Raw genomic sequence first — 23,958 nt, forward strand, 5'->3', positions numbered from 1 at the left:
AAAAATGATGGACAAGATTCTGAGCTTTGGTAACCTGGCAGAGCTCTCAGGGAATTACCAGCAGATGATCTAACCAGCAGATTACGTATTACTGCTCTGATACAATAATCTCTCTGATCTGCTAGAGATAATATTGTGCATCTACTGAAGCACTGCTAAGCCATACAGACCCACAGGTGCCTCATGGGAAAAAACCACTCAAAATATCCCATTGAGAGATGCCTCTGTTTCAAACACATTGTTTTGCCCCCTTTTCCTGGAGTTTCCTTGCTATCAGGGCTACGCACTGGAATAAATTACACTTTAAAAATGTATTACAGCTAAAAAACTTTGTAATCCTGATGCAATCCTGTTTTCTATTTCTCCATTACCTTTTCAGTTCATTAAATACATAAAGGAACATTGTCTTTCCTACTAGAGCTGTGCTTGAGGAAAGAAAGAAGGAAATACCACATACTTAAGCTCCATCTCCAGATTCCTCCCTAGTTTTGACACCACTAAAGATGTGTTGTCAGAACATCAGCTAAGATAGTTCAGAGAAAGAGTAAGACCTACACTGTTGCAAGAATTTGGGATTCTTCCTTGAATTGTTGGATTTGCCCCTGCATGAAGCCACCAAAAATCTGCTTTTCCATCTAAAAGGCCCCGTGTGTGTCACAGACATTTGCAAGCATCCTCTCTCTTCTCCATGGCTCCAGCTTTTTCCTAATGTGTGGCCTTCACAATGTACAACCTCTGCTTGGCTTTCTACTTCCCTGGTGGCTTCCTTACCCATCTTTCTTGACACCAGGAAAGAGAACAAGGAAAATGCTGTGTCAGAAATTGCAGTTGTTGATCTCTCCTCACCTCCTCTGATAAAAATGGGAAAGTGGGAATAAATATTGGTGGGAAAGCCTACTCTATCTACTTTTATGCCACAAACCTCAATCACAGCTTCACTATCAGAGTATATCCTGAGAAAGTGGTATGACAAGGGCCAAAGAAACTAAGACATAAGTTCACCTACAAAATCTCAACATTCTCAGGTCAATTTCATGTTTGGTGAAGAGTGGAATTACTTGTGATGTTTGAAAACATAGGTTTGATTGTGCTCCTCTCCCTTTGTTGCAGGACACTGTCTACTCTTTTCTTCCAGCAAGTCAACCCAACTGCCAGCACAAAACTCCCAGATTATTCCCACAGTGCTGCTGCACACTGTGGCTTGCACCCAGAAAGGAAGGCAGCTCTGTGACATAAGAATGCAGTTACTGAAAGCAGCAGCAGAGAATATTGAACCCATTGATAACAGAGGTGTTATTTCCTTTCCTGTCAGTTCCTGAAGCTCAGCCAGAATACTTCACATTCTCGCTTTGCCACTTTGCTCAACCAGACCATGATTTTGCAGCTGTTCATTAAACTACCTACCAATATTGAAACAATTCTGACAGCAAAGGCTTTAAACCCACCTCCATTGGCTCTTCTCCCCCTTTGGTTTGACTGTCGCCCACCTCTCCACTCTCATAATTGCTGCTCTTCTCAACCCACAGTTCAGATTTTTCTACCGTCAGACGTAGCTGATCAAGATCAGCCTTGATTTGCTTGTAGTTATCCACATCTTGATTGGACACCAGCAACTGAACCTGGAAATGGAGAAAATTGTAAAGCTATCACAGCAGTAGCACCAGCACTTATGGCTGGGCAATTTTCTTGACAGTTCCCATTCTAAGCCTCTCTTTCCAGGTGCTTTGTGCAACCTTCCCTATGCAATTGAAACATGGCACACACAGGCTTTTAGCCCCCATTCATCAAAAACCTTCAACAGAGCCAGAGGCCGTAGTTGCCCAAAACAGGATAGTTACATCTTTCACAACATCCTCTCACCTTCTTGAATACACTGCAAAACATTTTCAGCACAGGAGATTTACAGGCTTTTGAGTTCTGTGCAGTGAGCTCTGATGCACTGATTATGATGCTCATGGTATTAAATCAATACAGTTACACATTATTAAAGCAATAGTTAGAAACAGCTAATGCTTCAGCACTGTACTTCAGAAGAAAAAGAAAAAAAAAGGATGGTATGACAAGGGATCAGGGCATCCAAAGAAAAGTCAGAATGGCCAGCAATTTTAATCATCTCCTACACCACCATAGTCAAATATTGAAAAATAACAGACTTTAGTACTGTTAGGCCAGCTTAGAAAAATTTCTCTGAATATAGCTGACAGACTGACTTTCAGGTTCATTGAATTTCTCACTATCTGAGTGGTTGCCACTTATTAAGATTAATCTCATTTTTTCCTTTTTCTGTACTGCTCAAATTATCTGGGTTTTTTTCACTGTTATGTGTAGTTCTTGATTTAGCATGACCTACACATTTTCTTTCTTTGTAACACTCTCTGTTCTCCCAAGATTATTAATGACGATAATATTCCAAAAAACTAACAGTTTTACAGTAAATTAATAAACACTATTAAGAAATCATACTCATGTAAAAGATTAAGGTCACTGACAACACTGATATGGATGTTCTTTTTAAAACCACATCACATCCGCGCAAATATTCACTATTTTGTAATATGAAGTTTTCACCATAATCATCTCTCTTGGCTTGGCAAAACCTTGTTATTTTACAGAATTTATGAATGCTACTCAACTGCAGGCATTCTTATTCCATGTGCTCTACAGTCTTTTTTGTTTATTTCTCAATTAGCCTTTTCCATCCTTCACAAAAACACATTAAGCAACTCAGTCCTTGCTTACCTGGGAATAACAGCTATTTATTCAACTAACCAGCACAGCCTAACTTTAAATACCTGGTGGGAGGCCATTATGCTGCACAACAAAAACATTAAACAAAAGCTTTTCAGGTCTTTATCATTGATCTGTTTGCGCAGGAGAGAAACCTCCCCATCTTACATAACGATGAGACAACACGCTACCAAGCTCCTGAAATAAGCATCAGATGGTCTTATCAACATATGTTATAAAGGGTTACGTAACAGAGGCGTCTCTGTCATGCAGCCCCATGACATCAGATCTCCCCATCCTAATCCACGGACACATGGAGCCTGCACGTGCACCAGAGGGAAAGAATAAAAGCTGAAAACAGGTTTGGCTCTATCCCTGCCTTCCTGCTATTTGGGCATAGCTGCATCAGGAAGGGGAGCCCCATGCAAACACACCTGAATTAGAATTAGAAGCACCAGGTGAATAACAAAATAACAATACCCGGCCTAAGTGGCCCTGAAGACAGGGAAGTCTCACTGTTGACACGGGGAGACTGCTGGCCAAACATGAGGCCCTGGTTCTGTCCCTGAGGGATCACTGGGAGAGGCTCACCATGGACCTACGTTTTCCCTAATGGATGCAGTGCCAGAAATAACCATTTCTGGGGGCACAGAACTATAATATACACCAGCACATATGGCCAAAGAAGTCTGCTGATACTGGGCCTCTATGGAAAGTACACAGTCGTGCAACAAACGGCAATTTAAGTAGCAGAGCAGCCTTTGGACAGGCTCGCTGCATTCAGTTTCCTGGGATAACACCCAGTCCATCCATACCTGTTTGAATGCTTGCAGAACTTCTGCTCTCTGGCTGAAGTGCTTGAATAGGAGGTGCAGAGCCCCTGAGAGCAACGGGGGGTAGTCGTGCATGATGAGGTGAATGAGGACGCGTAAAAAAGTTCTGCCCCCTTCATCATCAAGCTGAACTGCATTCTTCTCCTTTCTGCAACAGAAATGGTGGGAAAAGGACCAAATAGAGTCAAGTAAATAAGAAAAAATAAAAGCTTTTGAGATAAACATGCCTCTACACACAATCTTCACTTGACAGAGCTCTTAAAACCAAATCAAATACGCTGCAGGAAGGAAATTATAAATATGACTTCAATGTATTTTATAAGGACTTCTCTCCTACAGTTACGTGCTGTTGCAGCAATCTGGTACCAGAATGGACACTGTGGAGCAGAAGTAAGTATCTACGAAATGTGTCAAACATTGTGATTAAAATCTATAGTGCAAAAGCATTCACTTATGTCATGGATAAGTTGAGCCAGACTCATCCCCAATCCAAATTAAATGAAGTAAACTGCATTTCATCAGAGATTAATTTGACCCTTTCCTTTTCACTCCTTCCCTTTTCAGCTGCTATTAAAATTTTGCTTAAGAAAAAATATGATCAAAAATAGCAAGAATTGCCAAAAGCACCATATTTCTGGAATCATATTCATAATGTGGAACCACAGAAAGGAGATTTCACTTAACATATCAAAGCAGAAATAATGTTTCCAAGAAACCATTCGGTCTCTCTGTTCATTTTAAAGATGCGGATGCCAAGGGCTGTGTGTTGTTTTACATTATGGGAGTTCAGGAGGGGCCTGGAGGCATTACTTGTGCTGGTAAAGACTGAGAATGCATGAGGGACTGAGAGAGGAAAGATCACAGTGCCCACATTGCAGATCCTTCTCCTCAGCTCCAAGAAAAACTTTTAAGTCTACGGCCTTGTCTAAATGGAATTAATTTTTACTGGTATAATTATAATTATACCCATAAAATTAAACCAATATAGTGATAATGGTAATAACTCTCCAGTGTGAGTGTTTTCCATAAGTTTTTTTTTTATCTGTTCACAGCGTAGCTGAAATCCCTTCCTAAACTCTGCAAGCATAACTTGTCATCTACAGGCCTCTGGTGGTCCAGGAGATCATGGCAAGTGGTCCACTCCCGAACTGAGGAGTCACAGGAGAGATTACTGTTGACACAGTTTTCCCAGTGAGTTTGAACACCAAGAGCAATGGCAACAGGTCGTGTGGTCTATGAAAAATACTGGGGGTCAACAGCAAGCTGCTGATCCGGGAAATTTGGGGCTGTGGCCATAAAGTACACCAGAAAAAGAGTCTTTTTTTAGCACCCATGTGAGGCATTATAAGATAAACAGAAAATTAGCCTAATACATCTGTACACCATTCCCCAGCTGCCTTTGGGAACATGATAAAAACTTTCTACCAACTCTCTTACAACTAAGAGGGTGGTCATTGCCAATCCCACAGCCATCCAGGCCAGCTGGGCTGTTTGCCTGATTGAAATCCAGGCCTTTCCTGGCACATTTCTGTTCAAGTACAGCTTATGAAATAACAAGCAGGCAAAGGAAGAGAAAGGGCTATGCAAATAAGCCCAGAATAAACAGAGATAGTCCATGAGAAATATATAGGTTAACAAAAAGATATATAAATATACATAGAGGTGAATCTTCAGAGAATATACCTGCCAGCAAACATGGTTTCAGCCTGAGCTGCAATTTCATCTATGTCAGGAACAATTGCTGTAAAAAAATCAGAAGAAAAAATTAAAAAAAAAAAAAAAAAAAAAAAAAAGGAAGCCAGTGATCATCATTTAATCTGCATAGCAAAATGGAATTCTGTTCCTCTTTAGAGCAGATGGTATCAAGTAAAGGTCTACCTAGTCATTCCCCAACTACGCAAAACTTGCTTTCTGCAAGAGTAGCAGAGAACAAACAGGATATGGGGCAGAGTTAAATTGTGTATTACTATTCCTGAGGAAGAGAACTGTAGTGATGAACCAAAGCCACAAAGTGCTAGGAGCTGTACTAGCCACCAGCAGTGACCCACAAATGACACAGATTATCAAACTTTTACATTTTTTTGTTACATGAGCCAACCCCAATAAAGCATATACATGAACTTTAGAATATTTACCATAAACCACTTCCCACACCATCATTTTGCTTTAGAATGGCTTTAATATAACTTATTACTTAAGACTTTAGTACCCCTGTATTATACATGTGCCCATCTCCAACTAGAGCAATTCTCCCCTACTTGCAGGCGTTCACACAAACCTTTTGAGCACTTCTGTGTGCGTGGGAAGACTCCCTGGAAAACCAAATCATTCCTGTACCCCATTCACCTCACTTAAACCTGTTCTTATCCATCCCCATTCTCCATTTGCAGTATTTTGGGAAGAGCACACATAAAAGAACAAAATATCATAGTGGGGAAAAAGGAATCACTTTTTTGTTAGAGGAGGACAGGCCAGCAAAAAAAATATCTGTGGAATTCCTTAAGATTTTTATTTTTTCACATGCTTTTCAACTTGCAGCAGCCTGTGTCTCTGTGCTGCAGTTAAGCTCAGTGTTCGCAGTTGCCTACCCAGAATTACTTTTCATTGAAAGGAAGTAGCAAGGTTTACCTGAGGCAGTCCCTGGTGTGTCAGGTGGGGATGATGTAGAGCAATCAACGTTTTCAGTGTTTTCCCCAAACTCTCTCTTATAGATAGACAGCATGTAGGATATTCTGTAGTCCAGTCTAACACTGAGAATAAACTACAAGGAAAAAAACAGTGAAGTAAATTTATTAAAGTCCACTATGAAAAAACAATCCACTACATTCACCAGTTTTCTGTGATTTCTTTCTTTACCCTGCCCATACTGAGACATGTTGAACTCTGCCCTGTGGATTGCTGAGTACCACTGGTTGTGTCCAGGGGCTCCAACACGCTGCCTTGTCCTCACTGCCTGAGAGCCAGATCAGAACCTTCAAACCCATGCAGGCACCAACTATTTCACATTACAGCTGGACTTCCAATGGCCCAAGAAGGCAAGGAGTGGAGTGGGATAGATAGCAAGGCACAACAGGCTCAAGGCTCACCCTCTCAGATGTCTGACAAATGCCCTTTTGTTCCTCAGCTGTGAAACTGGAAACTCATACAGGAAAAATCCTAATTCAGAGCTGGAAGTGCTGCTTTTATATTGGAATAGTGAGGAAAATAACTAGACTGGAAGCATTAGTATCAAATTATGGGCTGACACTTATACACATGGATGCTTCTTACCCACAGGAAATGCAAGCACATAATCAAACACCTTTAAGATCATTTAACATATTTTACAACCAGTGGGGATGAAAGACATATGCTGAGTTTCCAAGGCTGAGGTGACAGGTGATCTGAAAGGTGACTTAGCAAATGGTGGCAACCTGTTTCTTTGATCTACAGCTAAAGCCAAACACGCTTCCCAGACCCACTGTAATAGGATTTGTCTATTTTGGTTCCATGATTAAGTTACCCCAGAATTGTACAAGCAAGATTTTTAAAAATAAAAATTTCCCAAGTCCATGTACAGTTGACTAAGTCTATCAGACCATCTGTTTAATTCTGCCTGAGGGCAGAATAGAAATCATAAGTTAAAAAGTCTTTACTTAAAGCAATAGGATATGTTGAGAATTAAATTACTATCAACCAAAATATTTCAGAGAATAGAATAGCTTTAATCACCATTGTACTTGCTATGCATGTTAGTACAATAAATCTAAAATATTCTTACTCGCCTTTGAGACTAATAACACAGTAATGAAAGGTAATATGATTTAATTTAAGCCTTCTTCATTGCATTTTAAATGAAACTGAATTATTTTCTATTTCTTGTGGGCTAGGATCATATACATGCACATTTACTGCGATTCACCCAGTATATGACAACTTGCTTATCTGAAGTAATCTGACCATGTGACTAATCCTTAATTAACAAACCACAGATTAAGTAAGAAATTAGGATTTAGTGTTCTTCAATCCTGAGTGCTCTTGCACTGAATGTGCTGTGAAAAAGGAAAGATGAGACAAAATGTGATTCCCTCAGGGAATGCACAGGACAAGGTCCTGGAATCATCCTCCTAGGCATCAACCAGTAAAGCAGGGCAGTATGGAGAGAAATTCAGGCATAAAAACAAATGAAAATGAGAAGCAATACACATGAATGGTGTTATTTAGGTCATATAACTTCATCACACTTTGTCTTTCACTGTAAGTTTTAAACTAAAGGAGGCCTGGAACCAAAGAATGCCGTATTGAGTATATTCTGACAATTGATAGCCTTTCAGATGACAAGTAATTAGAGTCATCTAAATCATTTATGAGTAGTCAGAACAAATGGAATCCTTCAAAAGTGACATTGGTACCAACAAATCCAGAGAATTTATAGAAAACACTGAAACATTCCTTCAGGGCCTAAGCACTGCAGAATCTGGGATTCGATACAGAGCAAACGTGTGCCACTTCATTAACAGCACAAAGTGAAAACTGCATCTCAGGAGGCAGGCTGCTGTCACACAGCTTGTCAGGTCAGCTGGGAGAAAACCACAGCAGCCCACAGACTGTTCTCAGCCCAACAGTGGAAATCTGAAATGCATTAAATGCGCCTCGAAAGTGCACAGCCTCACACAACTTCAGTGGGGCCAGGGCCAATTCTGCCCTTCATCCAACTACTGCAACAGAGGGATCAAATGCTTAAATCAAGCAACCACTCCAGTGTAAAATGAGTGTGAAAGAAACTGGAAAGAGACATGCTGTCTTCAGGAAACATTAGTGAGGCAGATTAGAGGACAAGTTCTGTCCTTGCACAGTTACACTGAGAAAGTTTCTGCAGCATCCCATTCCTTCAAAAGTGAAGTTGCTACAACGGGGTGAGGACCACAACTGTACAGCTGTTCACACAGAGGAGCACCCTTCCTCATATCAAAGAGTTATTTCTACAATGAGCAGCCCAGTGAATAGTAAGAATGCAGGTAACAGAACTGGCCACTGGGTGAATAAAGAACCGTGAAATGACTGCTGTGTAATATTTCACCCCTCATTACTACCTGCAAAATCTCAATGATTTTCAATTTGGTGTCCATTACGATCACATCTTCACTGTCTGCAGTGCTGGCTTGCTTGCTTGGGTGAATGCTTGGCTGGATGTCAGGGGTACTGATGGGAAATACAGACCCTCTGCTCAGCACCATTTGAGTCATCATCTCTCCTACCCCATGGATGGTCCTCATGACGTTGTTCCCTGTGCATTAAACAAAAACACAGACATATTTGCTAGGAATAAAGCACGTTTACAAAGCTAGATGTCACACACACCCCCCCATGTTGTCAAACCCCTTTCCAGTCTCAAGAGGCATATTGAAAAAGAAGCCCTCAGTTCCTGAATTCATGCAAATTACCCAATTAGGCAGAAACTTTCTACGCTGATTTTCCAAGGTATCACTTCTTACAGGTCAATAGATGGTAAATATGCCAAGACATTTCCATTTGTTAACATGCTCAACAAATGACAAAAAGTAGAGCTAAAGAAATCTCAACCATTCCTTTGCCTGAAGGTGTATTATCCACATCTAAGACAATTTCTTAAAGAGGTTTGTTTAACCTGTTTTTAAGAATATTTGCAAACTGAGTGTTGCATATCCAGTATTACAGAGCATCCCTAGGCAAGCAATTCCATTACCTGACTATGTTTATTGGTATTTTATTAATACCATCTATTGCTGCAATTTGCAGACACATTGAAAGAGAGTAAAGAGATGAGGCTATGTCAGTCTGATCAGTCTCTCTGTGTGGTTCAAATGACAGGCCACAACCCAAACCCAACTGACACTACCAGCCAACCATCCCCCTTCAAAAAAAAGTCCCAGGAGAATGCCAGGCTTGAAGGCTGTCCTGAAGGTCAAACAGGTATCTGTAATCACAGTGTCCTTTGTAAGTTATTCATGAGTGAAAAAATGATTTTACACTTACGTGATGAAACCTTTGTCCAGTCTGGTTGCAATGGTACCTATCACTGTAAAATCTACCAAGAAATACCATCTGTTCCCACAGATTATACTGGTCTTTACGGTGAATTTTGATGGGAAAAGCATCTCAGTGAATCAGTAACTTCCTTGCAAGGGTGGGGACAAGAAAGCATGAGAATATCGTGCTACCTACCTACATGAATTAGTTTCCTTTCTTGCAAAGCACAGATAGGAATGAATGGAGGAAAGGAAAGGAATGACAGCATCTCTTCACAGGAAGAGTGTCAAAACCTAGTCTATGCTAAGGGCGAAGAAAAGACTGAAGGAAATGTATCTTTGCTGAGAGAAGCCTGAATAGTTCTTATTTGTTCCTTAGTACACTTTAATCACCATGCCATGGCCAAGCTTTCACACTGAAGAGACCCTCTTCCCAGATAATCTGCTGTAAAAAGCCAAGGCTGGATTTTATTTTGTTGGCAAAATCCTCCTCTTATTCCCTTCTTTCTTCAATCTATATAGCTCAACTACTGCGTGTAGGGAAAAAGAGGATGCCTTCAGCCCTGACTTTAAAAGGGAAACACACAAAGAGTTCACTTTTTCAAAGTGAATGAGGCAGATTAGTGTCAGGTTTGAGGTCCCATTCTGCATCTGGTCTGGTGTGCAATCACTCTGAATCAGTCTTTTGAAAATAATACTTCAAGTCCCTACAAAAGAGAGGGGAAAAAATGTACTTCTGACTTTGCATGAGTTAGGGAAAAAAACCTAGAAGTCAAACTACAGGCTGGTTCCTCACATTAGGCAGGCACAGGAAGTTCTAGCTGCTTACACAGGCATAAAGCAAATAAAATCATCAGAAATACCCTTCATGACACAAAATGAAAATGGTGTGTTTTCCTTTCAAATCAAGTAAAATAACACAGGGAATAACATAGGATGGATATCTCCCACTCCCCAACCTCTTTCTCCCAGTGTGTGTCAGAGACTGAAATAGTTCATGCCCCAAACATTGATACAAAGCTTTGCTCATTATAAAGAAGCTACAACCAAAAAAGCCTCCCTGAAGAGTGGGACTTTGAACTGAAAGTCAAACTGTTGATTAGATAAAGGGAAATGCATTGTTTAATTATTTCAGGCTGAGGGAAAGGTATGCATCCAACAAAAGGCCAAAGCCACCAGCTGCAACTATCCCCAGCTGAGTTTGGGGTGAGGGGTGAGAGCACAGCTCACAGAAGCCAGGTTTACACAGACTGCCCCCAGCCGAGGGGGGAGGAGGAGGTTTTGGGTGCATGGTGCAACCTCTGGTGCGGGGCCGTGAGCACCCATCCTCCAATTACACAAACTGGCCCCACTGTGGAACCCCCAACCCCACAGGCCACATCCACGGGACTTTCCCGTGAGAGGCTCAGCCCCACAGGGCTGCACGTGGTGCAAGAGACCCAGAGTCTGCAGTGAGAGACTGACCCCACCCCAGGGGGACATGGCCGACATGCCCACCCAGCCTGAGCATGTACACCCATGGGACTCTGTGCCTTCTGGGGGACCTTCACCACCAAGAGACCAGCTGGAGAGGATCAACAAACATCGTTGGGATGCACGGAGTGGTGATAATTTCCTTATTCTGTCCCTGTCACTCTTTCTGTCCCCCCCACCTATTTTCTACTTCTTTCTTTCTCTCTCTCTCTCTCTCTCTCATATTTACCACCAAATAAAACCTTACTATGGTCACTAGCATATGGTCTCGTTTGCACCTTAATTCAGGCAGAGGAATTTCTAAGAACATTAAAACTGGATCATAACAGTGTGTTAAACAAGTATTTGCATTGACCACCACTCAGTGCACCTGTGCAAAGCTACAGTACTACATGGAGGACCTTCAAACCCTGAAAGCACCTTCAGTAAAACCAACATTTTGCATCTTCATCTTCAAACCATGAAATAAATGACATCATCCATTTCACTCTGTCCTTAATGCTGACAGATAAGCCTTCAACAAGACCTGTAGCTTGGGCAGCTGCATCATGGCCTGTAATACCCCTGCCATACATCTCATTTGAGAAGTTATCATCATCTCTCACAACATCATTTCAAAATCCCTTTTGCTCAGTTGTGCAGAGGGAAGTATAAATAGAGGGCATTTGGAAAGCTCGGGAATTCTTTAAAAAACAGCTTCAGTCATTGGGGTTAATGATAAGGAAACCACTTAGGTCTAAGACAAGTCCAGAAGATATTCTTCTCAAAAACAAGATACAACTGCAGTTTGTCCCAAATGAGGCAGAAGAATTCCACTTCATCTTGAAAAATTCCTGTACACCCTTCAAAACTGAAGTCTACCTGGTGTAAAGCTAACAAAAAAGTTAGTTACTGTCTTTTGGACAAGAGATCAGACAACATCTTGGGTGGACCTCATGTTCTTGGAGAAAGAAAGCTGGGATTTTGCCTAGACCATATCTTGCTTATTTCTCTGCTATTACTGGGGCACTGCACAGGCATGGCAGGGGATGGGATTCAACTCCTTCTGTGGAAAAGGGATTACTCACTGTCTCTGCATTTCAGGATGACCTCCATAAATGAGTAGATCACGTTTTCCACCTCTAGGAAGGACAGTGAGAGGTCTGAAATAGCAAGGACTGTGAGGCACTCGGCTAATGTGATACTGGAGCCTAGAAAAGCATCTAAGAAATAAAAAGAAATGAGGTGACTGCTGTCCTTTCCTGTTACCCACAGAACACCAGTGGTCAAAGGTGACACAAACCAGTGAGAGGCAGCTATGAACCTGCTTCCCAACACCATCAGTAAAATAAGGATAAACCCTCTGTCCACACATTCCTTCACTATTGACCTTCATGCAACTGATCTCAAAAGATAGAGGCAGGAAAGTGAAGGAGAATTAAGGTGGTACTTATTATCCCTGCCATTTCAAACAGCATTTCATTAATGCATAGGAAAGGATTTTAGTAAGAGAAAAGACTACTTAATCCAGTTCAGTATTTACAACTGAAATGGGTAGTGATTCAATACTGCATTATTTCTGTCAATAACAGCAGGGAGACAAGCTGTCATCTTGGAAAACTTTTTAACCAACTGCTTGATGCTGACTATAATTTTCAGTTAATTCAGAGCAGGCTTGGGGAGAACATTCCCAGAGTTAAAATGCTGCAGCAACTGGAGCAATTCAGCATTTCTTTTCAAGAAAGATATTTCAACAACTATGTTTTGCAGGATGCTGATGAAATGCAACCCTCTCCAAGGAGCAGACAGCAGTCAAGCAACACATTCATGGATGGCAGTGAAGCAGCTAATGTGTCTCAACACCGAGAGGAGCTGCTCTACTTTGTGAAAGAAGCCATGGAGGTATTTCATGTACATAAGAAGTGGGCAGAAACTTCTCTTCCAAAAGATCCCCCAGTAACCAGCACTGGTGATGCTCAGTGTTGTCTGTCCAGCCTTGGAAACCTGGACTGTTTTAAGCACAGATTTAAATCTGTCCCTCACAAGCATGAAGGGCCAGCAGCAGTCTTGCTTGAGCACAGTTATCCCAGCAGGGAAGGGTGTGCTTCCCTGAGGTAAGGCATGCAGGAAGGTTACTGCGGCTTAAAAAGGGACTGGCTCTCTGTCAGCTAAGCCTGCAACAATGCAAGACAAAATACACTGGCTCAATAAAAGAGATTTAAGTTCTTAGTACATGTGCACACAATGACTAAAATAAGGGAGCTCTGATCTTAGTCACATCTCCAACATGCTTCCTGAATACCAATGATCAAGGAAAAATTAACTTACTGCCTCTGCTAGTTAACTGAGCTAAATCAGGAGAGAGAGCAAGTAGATGTGAACACTGATTACTTTTATGTGCACTTTGCTAGAGATAAGTGAAGAGAAGCCTGAGCTGTGCCTCCATATGGTAGTGCCACCCTTAACCTGCTGACCTCATCTTGGGCTGTTTTCTTCGAGGTCAAGGTACGAACATTTATATATGGCTGTGAAGCGTGGCAGGGAGAGAACAGTCCTTGCACTGTTGTGAGGTGCTAATGTGTGCAACCAACCACTTCTCTCAGCAGCAAACTGCTGCAGAAGTGCTCATAGGCGTGACTGACCAACAGAGGAAAAGAACGCAAGGAAATCTCCTTGAATCTTTTTCCAATTTTCCCTTCTTCTCTGTTCCTCCCTCTGCCAAGACAAGTCAGATGCCAAAAGCCTGCCACAAGCAGTGGACCCATTAGAAATGTCTCCTATTGAATGTACAGTCTCAACAAGATTAGTCAATGGAAGAGTGAATTCGCTATGCACAAGTGGTAATTTAAAGGCGCTGAAGATTGACAGACACTGAAAGAAGAGGAAAGAAGAGAATGCTTGTCATGTTTTGAATAGACAACTGTGCATCTCCTTTTCATTACTTTTTATTACAGTGATCACAACTTCCTAATGAGTATCAGTTTCTGTCACAAAACTGTAGCACATAATCTCATACAATTTGGCACGATTGACAACACAGCGGCCTCTCTGAGAAGAAAGGCTTTTCAGAGGAGTCAATTATGGGAAAAAAATAACAACCACCCAAGTAATCGAAACAGTAGATAATTTGACACTTCATTTTCTACATAAACATATTTTCTTGATAAGTCATTTACTGGTTGCAAAAATTCTAAAAGCAGAATATAAAAGTAAACAACAATCTGCTATGCAATATAGTATGGATGGTAAGTGACAAAATACCATATTCAGTAAGAAAAACAACTGTCAAAGGCAGCTGGCAATTCATGCTTTTTCTTCCAATTGTTCCCAGCCCATTGCTATGGAGCATCCTCAGTTTGCTCTCCAGGACCCACAGAATTCTGGATATTTCACACACAGTGAAGAGAACTGTGCAGAAGATGAGGGTAATACTCAGTGGAAGTCTCAAAGGCTGGCAGATCCCTTTAGAGCCAGCAGTCCTCTGCTCCACAGAAATCCCCAAGGGATGCCAGGGAACCAACATGCAGCCTTGTTTATTTAAAAATTAACTACAGGCACCTGCTCTGGTCCCTAGTTGCCATGGAGGGACAGAGACTGCTCTTACTACCATTGCTGTTCAGTCTTCCTCAACACAGAGGGGTGAAAGATGCATTCCTAGGACTCCATTTTGAAAACTGCTCAGCTCTTTTTAGCTTGAGCAGTTTCCCACCATGCTCATCTCCCTACACAGAAATTTTAAAAGTGCCCATATTTTCAAAAGGATTTTTACACCCAGCAGCTTTCATTACGGATGCGATCAGCTGGATCCTCGATGCTTCTGAAAATTAAGTACCTAAATGGGAGCTGCCACATAGAATCACAGAGTGGTTAGAGTGGGAAGGGACCTTAAAGATCACCCAGTTCCAACCCCTTTGCCATGGGCAGGGACACCTTCCACCAGGTTTCTCAGAGCCCCATCCAGCCTGGCCTTGGACGCTTCCAGGGATGGGGCAGCCACAGCTTCTCTGGGCAACCTGTGCCAGGGCCTCCCCACCCTCACAGGGGAACAATTTCTTCCTCATATCCATTTTAAAACTCCTCTGTGTCAGTTGGAAGCCATTCTCCTTGTCCTGTCACTCCATGCCCTTGGAGTAAATAGTCCCTCCTCATCTTTCTTGTAGGTTCCCGTCAGGTACTGAAAGGTCTGATCAGATCTTCAGGAGATCTGTTAATGACCAGAAAAGACAAATGTATGTGCATCCACTACCCCAACAACCTTCATTAACCTGTCCATAAAAATCAAATATATTATTCAATCTTGCTTATAAAAAAAAAGGAGGTGGGGGAAGGAATCAAAGGTTTTACAAAAATGTGACAAGTCTCACATGGTCTATGCAGTTATTAAGTTATAGAAACAACTCTCTGATGTCATCAAACCTGAGAATGCTTTTGATTAGGAGACCTGACACTTCAGCCAGCACACAGGACCTTGTCTCAACCCATGTGTTAGTGTAGGTGCGTTCAACCAGGTTTTAAGACAGTATTCACAAGAGCAAAACTCCAAATGTCCTTGGCTTTGTGGATTGCAGTGAGATCTATGCTATTGCTCCACCAAAAGCTTCCAAAGAAAGCTTCAGTGCCATCTTAAAGCATACACCACCACCAGTCCTCGGGGATCCTCCAGCAGGGAACCATGTGTGCAGCGATGTCTAAATACCAAGGGCAAGATTAAGAATCCAGTGGCAGCTTTAGATCTGCACTTCTTTGCTGATTTGGCTACATTGCTTCATGCAATTTAATTTTTCTGCATGAAAAGTTACAGCCATTTTAAGGACATACAATAACAGCACTTCACTACCTAAAGGAACACATTTTATTTCAAACGCTTTAGAGGTGTATATTATTTGCCAGAAGCATTAAAGCCTTACAGCTCTGTTTGTGAAAGAGGTATTAATTTTTACAGGTTTTCTGCAGAATTTCTTCATAAAGACTTCAGAACCTACCATAAACAGGCCAAGAATCACGCTTTATGTCTTCATTAAACCATTTTTCATCTCTCAGTAACTGGCTGACCTCAGGTAACGCTTACAGAAAACCTAATGCACGGCATTAAGGACACATGGTGAGGTATCCCTTCTATATTTTATAGTCCTCAGAATTAATGAGGCAAAACAAAGGAAAAACTTACAATATGCCATGCACGTACATTTGCTACCCAGCCCCTGAGTGAATCTGGCCACAACATATCCACAAGCCCTCCCTTTTTATAGACAAACTCTCAGCTGCCCAGCCATGGTGAAACTCCACCAAACTTCACCTTCTCCAGACGTTCTGCAGGTTTTTGCCTATCCCCAAAACCACAAAGCAGTGTCAAGCATGGCTTTTATGCCCCAGACATTAGTCCAAGGAAAAAAAAACGTGTATCAGCATGCTGGCCTTGAGGGTAAAAAGCACCATGGGAATCAAGTCTCCTAGCTCAGTTACATCTGTAAGACAGATATTGATTCCTAGAAGAGCAATGGTCTCTGGAATCCCATTAATGCACAGGTCTTATGATGAGGGAAAGAATAAGGGGGAAAGAGAAATGGCTCATGGCACAGAATTAAGCTCTCAGACTGACCTCCCCTTTGGTCTGGCAATACTTTGCACTGAACAGCAGCTTCTTCTCTGTAGAATCTGTGACTTACACAGTTAACTTTCCTTTTTCCTCTTATAACCTTTCTTTTCTTGTAAACTGCTGGTATAAATTATTGCTCCAGTCTGCCAGGCAGCCACTGCCTCATTAGCCCTGCTAATCAAAGTATGCCTCAAAGAAGACACTGCAAATTGTTAACTAGACAAAAGTTCAGGTAACAGACATGAATGCAGGGCTGAGAAACAATCGAGTAATTTTTAATAGTCTTGGATGAAACCTGGTGCTTCTTGGACACAGAGGACCCATAGGAACCACAGAAAAGGCAGGTGTAGTCCTGTTCTCAACCCTCAATGGCCTCACTGGTGCTTCCAGTCACTGTGCACCTCTACTTGCAGCCAAAAGGGCTGGCAGAAAACGTGATCTAACTGGAGCTGGAGCTGTCACAGCAGCAGAAGTCTGGACAAGAGTCCCCTGACACACAGAAACACAAGCACTCCCTGCAGAGAGAAGGCAGCAGACCTCACCAGTGCTGAAGACTCCAGGAGAAGGCGAGGCTTCCCCTGTTCTCCCCCCTGGCAGGATGGAACCTTGAGTCCCTTCGGTCTGCAGGAGGAACACACCACCAAGACAAAGACCCAGGCACAACATGAAGCAGCTGGGATATCTGACCACCAGTTTAACAGGTAAAAAGAGGCATCTCCTCAGGCAGTTGTGGGCAACACATTTAACGTGAGAATCACAGAGGTGGGAGCAATTTAACCTTATTATAGGCAGTTTTTAAAACCTGTTTTTGCAAAAAGACTGAGCAAAGGAAACCAAGAGACTCCCACTCATGTTAGTGGACAGTGGCTCAGGAAAACTGTAGAGCTCCTGAGAGACAGACACACTCTGCAGATAACTCAGAAAACCACTGAGGGCTTTTTAAGCTGGTGCCCAGAACTGTGAACTGCACTCCAAGACATATGCAGCTCATATTCAAGGATGTATTTCCTGGCATGTCATTATTCTTATTCCCAAACAACAGTAACTAAACAGCACTGAGCTGCATGGCAAATGTGTAGCTTACCTGGTGCTACTACCATGTTGCTTGCTCTTTCAGACCTGACATATGCCATAGTTGCATGGTTTGACTAAAATCAGCTATTTGAAAGAGCAAATAGCACCTAGAGAAAGATGTGCATTTTAATTCACAAAGAATAAATTAGCAGTATTGGACAAGACAGATTGGCTCCTTACTCTGGAATGATACAGCAGGGTGCACTTACTAGGAAAGCAACGACTTTACCTTTTAATTAAAACTGCAAGAGATTATAATGTTCTTGAAAGGTGCCGGAATGACAGCACTACTAAATGAAATCCTCATTTTCTCTTTAAGAAAAAAAATGCCTCTTAAGGATACAGGTAGTATATTTTGTATACCCCATATAGTTTTTTAGAATCTAAAAGGGAAAAAAAAGAAACAGAAAACAGCTTCAAATATCCACAAAAATAATTCAAAGCTAAGACACACTGACCAAAACAAACAAAAAAAGAAGTTAGTTGCAAGATTTTCAAGTCAATTCATTTTTAGGGTGCAATCTAGATAAGAATTTCCAAAAATATACATCCTTACTTTTTACAGGATCTTGTCTCATAGATGTTTCTTAGCCAACTTTCCCCAATCTGTCTTCATCAAATAAGGTCACACATGAAAACTACATGCACACTAAATTTAACGCTGGTTACAGTAACCTACAGTGGCATTAAAATTAACCTTTCTAAAGGAAGTAAGGCTTAACATTTACAATAATATAAGGATCAACAGGACAAGGGGGAATGGCTTCACACTGACACAGAGCAGGTTTAGATTGGATATGAGGAAGAAATTGTTCCCTTTGAGGGTGCTGAGGCCCTGGCACAGGTTGCCCAGAGAAACTGTGGCTGCCCCATCCCTGGCAGTGTCCAAGGCCAGGCTGGATGGGGCTCTGAGCAAGCTGGGGTAGTGGAAGGGGTCCCTGCCCATGGCAGGGGGGGTGGAACGAGATGATCTTCAAGGTCCCTTCCAGTCCAAGCCATGCTATGATTCTGTGATCTTTTTAGAATCTTTGCCAAACCAAGACAGAGAAACACACAGAAAACATCAAGGACTACCTCAGCCACCAAGGTGGCTCCAAATTTAAGCAAAGGATAGAAAAGGACATCTTAAAGTTAAAGGTTAATTAAGTCTTTATGCAACTTCCACTAAGCCTAAAAATACATCCCATTTTGCAGACTTGCCTCAACAGTTCAACACTTGTCATATATAATTCCTTACTTAACAAGTAGTTTTACTGACATAAGTGGGTGTACTTAAGAAATAAATATTAAACAGGGAAGAAGACTCAAGACTGCTGGTTGAAAATTTGGTTGTTTCAATTCTGAGCTGCACACCTCCAGGAAAGCTTTCCACAGCCAAGACTCACCACATTCCTCCACTCATCATTAATATATTTCCCAGATTCCTGACTAGAGTTTTCACAATGTGGACTGGTCAAACCAGTCAGGAATCCAGCTCACCAGTTCCCTATGACTTCACATTACCAGAATCAGATGTTAGAAGCTTTTGTTGCTACTGACCTGGAATAATGGAAAGCCAGCATAACCCATCTGTCCCCAGATTTATTCAGCACTGATTTTCTCACAGAAATCAATACATTTTAAGAAAATTAAAATATAAAACTTATCATGTAACATATATAGATTCTGACCAAAATTCTTAACTTCTACAAAGGGGCTACCTTCTATCTGCTGCAGCTGCAGAATAGGAATTACATGACTTATCCATTTGGGCAAACCTCTTTTCAAGTCATTTTTCTTAGAACCTGAAAATAACTGCATTTCTGAATCGGCATAACTATTGACAAAATCTTGTTGTTAAATATACATTTACTATCAATCTATGCAAATTTACACTTAGATAGTGATGAAAATTAAAATATACAGAACCTAAGCTGGTATTCAGTAGCACTTTTTCTACAGAAGATTTACAGGATCACGCCCCTAATGCTTGATAAAATTTAAACATATTTGTTTATACCAATAAACTGTCAGTCTCAGGCATCATGACTGGCTTTCAGTGTTTGTCAAAACCAGAGTCTAGAGCTACACTTCAAAGCTCTAAGCTCAAGGAATGAAATACATGTTCTTACTGAATTAAAGCTTATGCCTAGACATTTGTGATCCCTGACTGGAAGCTTTAAAAAACATGCAACCAACAAACAAACGTAGAAACCCAAACAAATCCCCACAACTTCTGTAAACTCCAAAATTAATCATTTACTTCCATACATTCACAATATATACACAAAATCACAACAGAAACAATCTTATCTTTTTGTTTGCTTGCTTAAAGAATGTAATGATTTTTGCAACTGAAGGAAGCTATTTTTTCTTTAAAAAGGAGCTATGTCAACCTGCACATCCCTAGAGTAACAATGTGTTGGAGGGACACCTACCTGCAATATTCTGCAAAGGTTTGGTATGAATGTTAATGAATGTTATAAGCATTGGACCTGCCAGAGAGGATGCTGCAGTCTGGAAGGATATGGGAGAGTGGAATCTGACCTCCTCTAAAGGCAAGAACTCACCCTCACCCCTACCTGACTGGAGAGAGGGCTCCCACCATCCTGAGAGAGGTCAGGGAACAATCCATCTGTCTATATTTAATGGAATTTATGAATAAAAAAACATCTGCTGGAAAAAATCGACAGACCATTCTAAGTTTAGCAAATGCCATCACATTTTCCAAAATCTAAAAAAGCCTAGACTGAGATAATTTCTACTTTAATCCTTTTTAATAGCCTAAGAGACCTGTATTATAAATTAAAAGAGACAATATCTACAGGACAGGTATCTAATAAAACAACTAACATGTTCTGAGCAACACAGTTTTATAAGAGAGGATATCTGTGTAAAAAGGGAAGGGAAACCCTTGGTGTATAGTCTTATAATTACTATAAAATTGAAAACCAGTGTATACCTACAGCTTTGCATGGTGGACAGTCCTTAGTCTCAGAGTGAGGGGAGATCTAGGAAAAATTCCCAAGACCAATTTCTATGCTTGCCTGTTCATTCCTCAGGATCCCCAGGATAAGATGGATCCAGACTCCACATGACCTAGGCAACACCCCTACTTCTAGACTCACCCTTAGGATCATCTACAGTCCAACACATGCAGAGGCCCAGAAGTCCCAGCCCAGCACCACCCCTCAGTGGTTCAATGTGCAGCTAAAGGGATGCTGGTTGATTCTTGTGTGGTTCTCCTTAATGAAAAGTGCTCCCCTGTTGTGCTTGAGTAATGTGATTTTCGGATGTGAAATATGTTCTTTGAACATGAAGTTCTATGAGCTGGATGCTCAAAAATAGTGAATAGGAGTTATTTAATTGCTTAAACTTCATCCTTGTGACACATGTGTCTTTACAGCTCGTGGGTAGGTGAGTTTGCACCTCTAGGGAAAGCAGGAGGAAAGGCAAGGTGCTCAGACACAGCAGTTAAATATTCAGGATCATTCTGCCTCAAGTGCAAAGTGAATGCACCATTTATGTGGTTTATATCTTCTCAATCAGAAAGGAAAAGGGAGGTTGAAGAAAAGAGCTGACCATCCAAAGACATCCTTTTCTTTTACAAAGACTGTAGAAGGCCTCTCCAGGAAGTCTTACAGCTATTTCTATATAAAAATACTTTGTCTCGCCACAGCAAAGTTTCAGTGCCTGTTCTTAAGCCTAGATAGCACAGCCAATACCTCCAGACTCCTGTAAGATTGCAGACAGGACTGATAACAGTCTGCACCAGCAAAAAAACCTCTCCAAAGCAATGGGCTTTCTAGACACAGAGTTAGTAGAAAAAGGGGGAAAATCCCAACCAAACAAACCAAAACAACTCACAGGTAATTACCAAAAGAACATCCCTAGATTGTCACATCCTGACCTGAACTGGTCAGTGTTTGAAAGGCATGGAGACAGTTACAAGCAGGAAAGAAATTTAAATGATCTGTATAAAGGCTGAAGCTAATCAAAAAAATCACACCTTTGTTCTGTGCCTTTTTTGCTGAAAGAACATGAGACAAAACCACGTTTCTGACAAAAAGTTTCCAACAAGGCTCCAGTACATGGTTGAGCATTAATAAAAAGGCTACTGAGCTTCCATTTGCATGGTGGTGCCATTTGCAGCATTCCTTCACACTCGTTTATTTCAAAGCAAATTCATTGATTTGCATGGAACTGCTAAGGAAATTCATATAACTGAGAGCAGGTCTGTTTGCACTTAATGGGTGGCTCCTTCCTCTCTTACATAGCTTGAAAGGAAAGCCTTCAACAGAAATAAAAGGGAATTAGGGACAAAACATGATTTTATGGGTAATGAATGTGAGTAAAAACACTGAACAAGATGTATCATCAGAATTAAAGGCTTGGGCAGAGTGAGAACTAAGCAGAAGAACCACATCTGCATGTCCCATGTTGCCAATATGCCAAGATTGTATCTGGAGTCAAACTGTGTCCAGAGCCATTTAAGAAGAGAGTCTGCAATGCAGTCTTTCAGGGACAAAAAAGGAAAACATAATTCCAAGTGTCTGGGCATACTGTCTTTTCTCTAGTGCTGAGGAGGGACTGCAGCCAGCTACAGCATGACTTGGTGTGGACTGCATTGCAGGAAAGACTTCCAGAGGGTTTCAGTAAAGTCTGGCAGCGATGGAGGGAAGATCAAGAGAACCAAGCATATGACTTCTTGGTTCAGAGATGACAATGACAGTCTACACCTCTCCAGAGTATATGAACCTCAAAGAAGAAAAAAGTTGTGAAGGACAGCACACTCCTGCAGGGCATCTGTGGGAGTGACTGAGCAAAATGATGATTAGAAAACTCAAGGCTGGGAAAAGGCCTCCCAGAGAAAACACAAAATAATTGTTTCCAACAAGACAGCTCATCCATTTTGGTGCTGTGAGCCAGCTGGCTGGCAACATCAGCTACATATTAAAACAGAATTTGCCATCAGTCAGTCTCCGGGACCCTCAGCCCACACGACTGTCACACCTCTCTTCCACTCACACAGGAAAACTGAACTGCTATGTTTCAGCATCTTCCTGGTATGCTCATTCTTCAACCCAGTTTTAAACCATGGTAGAAAAGGCAGTGGGACATACAGAATAGTCCTGGGGTTGTCAGAGAGGCACTGTGGTCTGGGTTCAAAAAAGAATATTCTAAGATGACAAACACAGGCAGAGGATGGCCTCCTCTGGACTTCCATCAGCTACTTCTGCCACTGTGGGTCCAGGACCATCTCATTCTCCCTTTCAGTGAAGTGCTAAGAAGACTAACAAACACCTGTGCCACAGACAAGCCACCATAATCCCTGTGCCCAGGCAAATGCTGCTTGAACTTCCTCAGGACGTTCAGTGCAACAGGCACTGAGCTTTAGAACCAAATTTGAAAGTTCCAAATAAGCAAAGGAGGAGCAACCCCAATGCAGTAGCCACAAGTCATGAAGGATGCAGCTCTGTTCAAAAAGGTTCCCTTTTAGCTGATCATCTTAATGTCCCCTGCAATGCATTCCTGTAGGAGGGCTTATGTGTGAATACAGAACCTTGAAAGAATAATGTGAAGTTCCATACATTATTTCCAACTTAAAAAGCTAATTATCCACTGGAATAACAGTCTTTGCTGCTTATCTCACCTCCATCCTGAAACTTGCTCAACCTTTCGAAGTAGGATGATATGGGAACTTGAACAATATCTAGAATTGCCAGCAGCGTCCGGGTCAGTCTGAGAAGCTCACTAAAACTATAAAAGCCAAAGTATATGAGGTTTCGAGCCAGATGTACCACCTATGAGAAAAAGAAATTAAAAATGAAGGAAGTACTGACAGCCTTTGTGGTTTTCGGTTGCATTTCACACAGCAGCTTCCAGAGAGATTCAGATCTTGAGTGCATTCAAACTGGCACAAGTCTTCCCACTGGTTTTTGGACTGAGGCCAGTGACATTAAATGTTTGTCAGGATTAGACAAAGCAGTTGGTCAGTCAGGTTACAGCAGACAGCAAAACCAAAGTAGGATTTAGGAAGGCTTGGGAGGATACAATTGCATCTGTGAAAATATGTAAGATCAAGAAGAAATACTCCAGAAATTATTTAAAGAGGCAGCAGCTTTAGGGAAGATGGAAGTCAGCAGAAGAGTAAGATGACTGTGATAAGTTTGCACAGAGGTGATTTCAGGTGACCAGAGGCAAAAGCAACAAAAAGAAGTAGGCTGGAGGAAGAACTATAAAAGCTGTAAGCATTTCCCCTTTATTCTTTGCTATTTGAATCTAGAAAATCTAGGACTATCTAAAGTTT

General features: G+C 41.5%; 1 protein-coding gene across 5 annotated transcripts in view; it reads right to left on the minus strand.

Annotated features, from left to right (window-relative positions):
- The window catches only part of ITPR2 (inositol 1,4,5-trisphosphate receptor type 2), a 222,855-nt gene that overhangs the window by 145,819 nt on the left and 53,078 nt on the right, over window positions 1–23,958 (minus strand). For all 5 annotated transcript variants that reach the window (XM_017745784.1, XM_017745783.1, XM_017745782.1 and 2 more), the window contains 6 exons: window positions 23,302–23,452; window positions 8,633–8,826; window positions 6,189–6,321; window positions 5,244–5,301; window positions 3,543–3,708; window positions 1,446–1,619 (listed from right to left, as the gene is read on the minus strand). In XM_017745784.1, the coding sequence (XP_017601273.1) occupies window positions 1,446–1,619; window positions 3,543–3,708; window positions 5,244–5,301; window positions 6,189–6,321; window positions 8,633–8,826; window positions 23,302–23,452 (876 nt within the window). The remainder of the gene's footprint in view (window positions 1–1,445; window positions 1,620–3,542; window positions 3,709–5,243; window positions 5,302–6,188; window positions 6,322–8,632; window positions 8,827–23,301; window positions 23,453–23,958) is intronic.

Source organism: Corvus brachyrhynchos, unplaced genomic scaffold, assembly GCF_000691975.1.
Source record: "Corvus brachyrhynchos isolate BGI_N302 unplaced genomic scaffold, ASM69197v1 scaffold209, whole genome shotgun sequence".
Classification (NCBI taxonomy): domain Eukaryota; kingdom Metazoa; phylum Chordata; class Aves; order Passeriformes; family Corvidae; genus Corvus; species Corvus brachyrhynchos.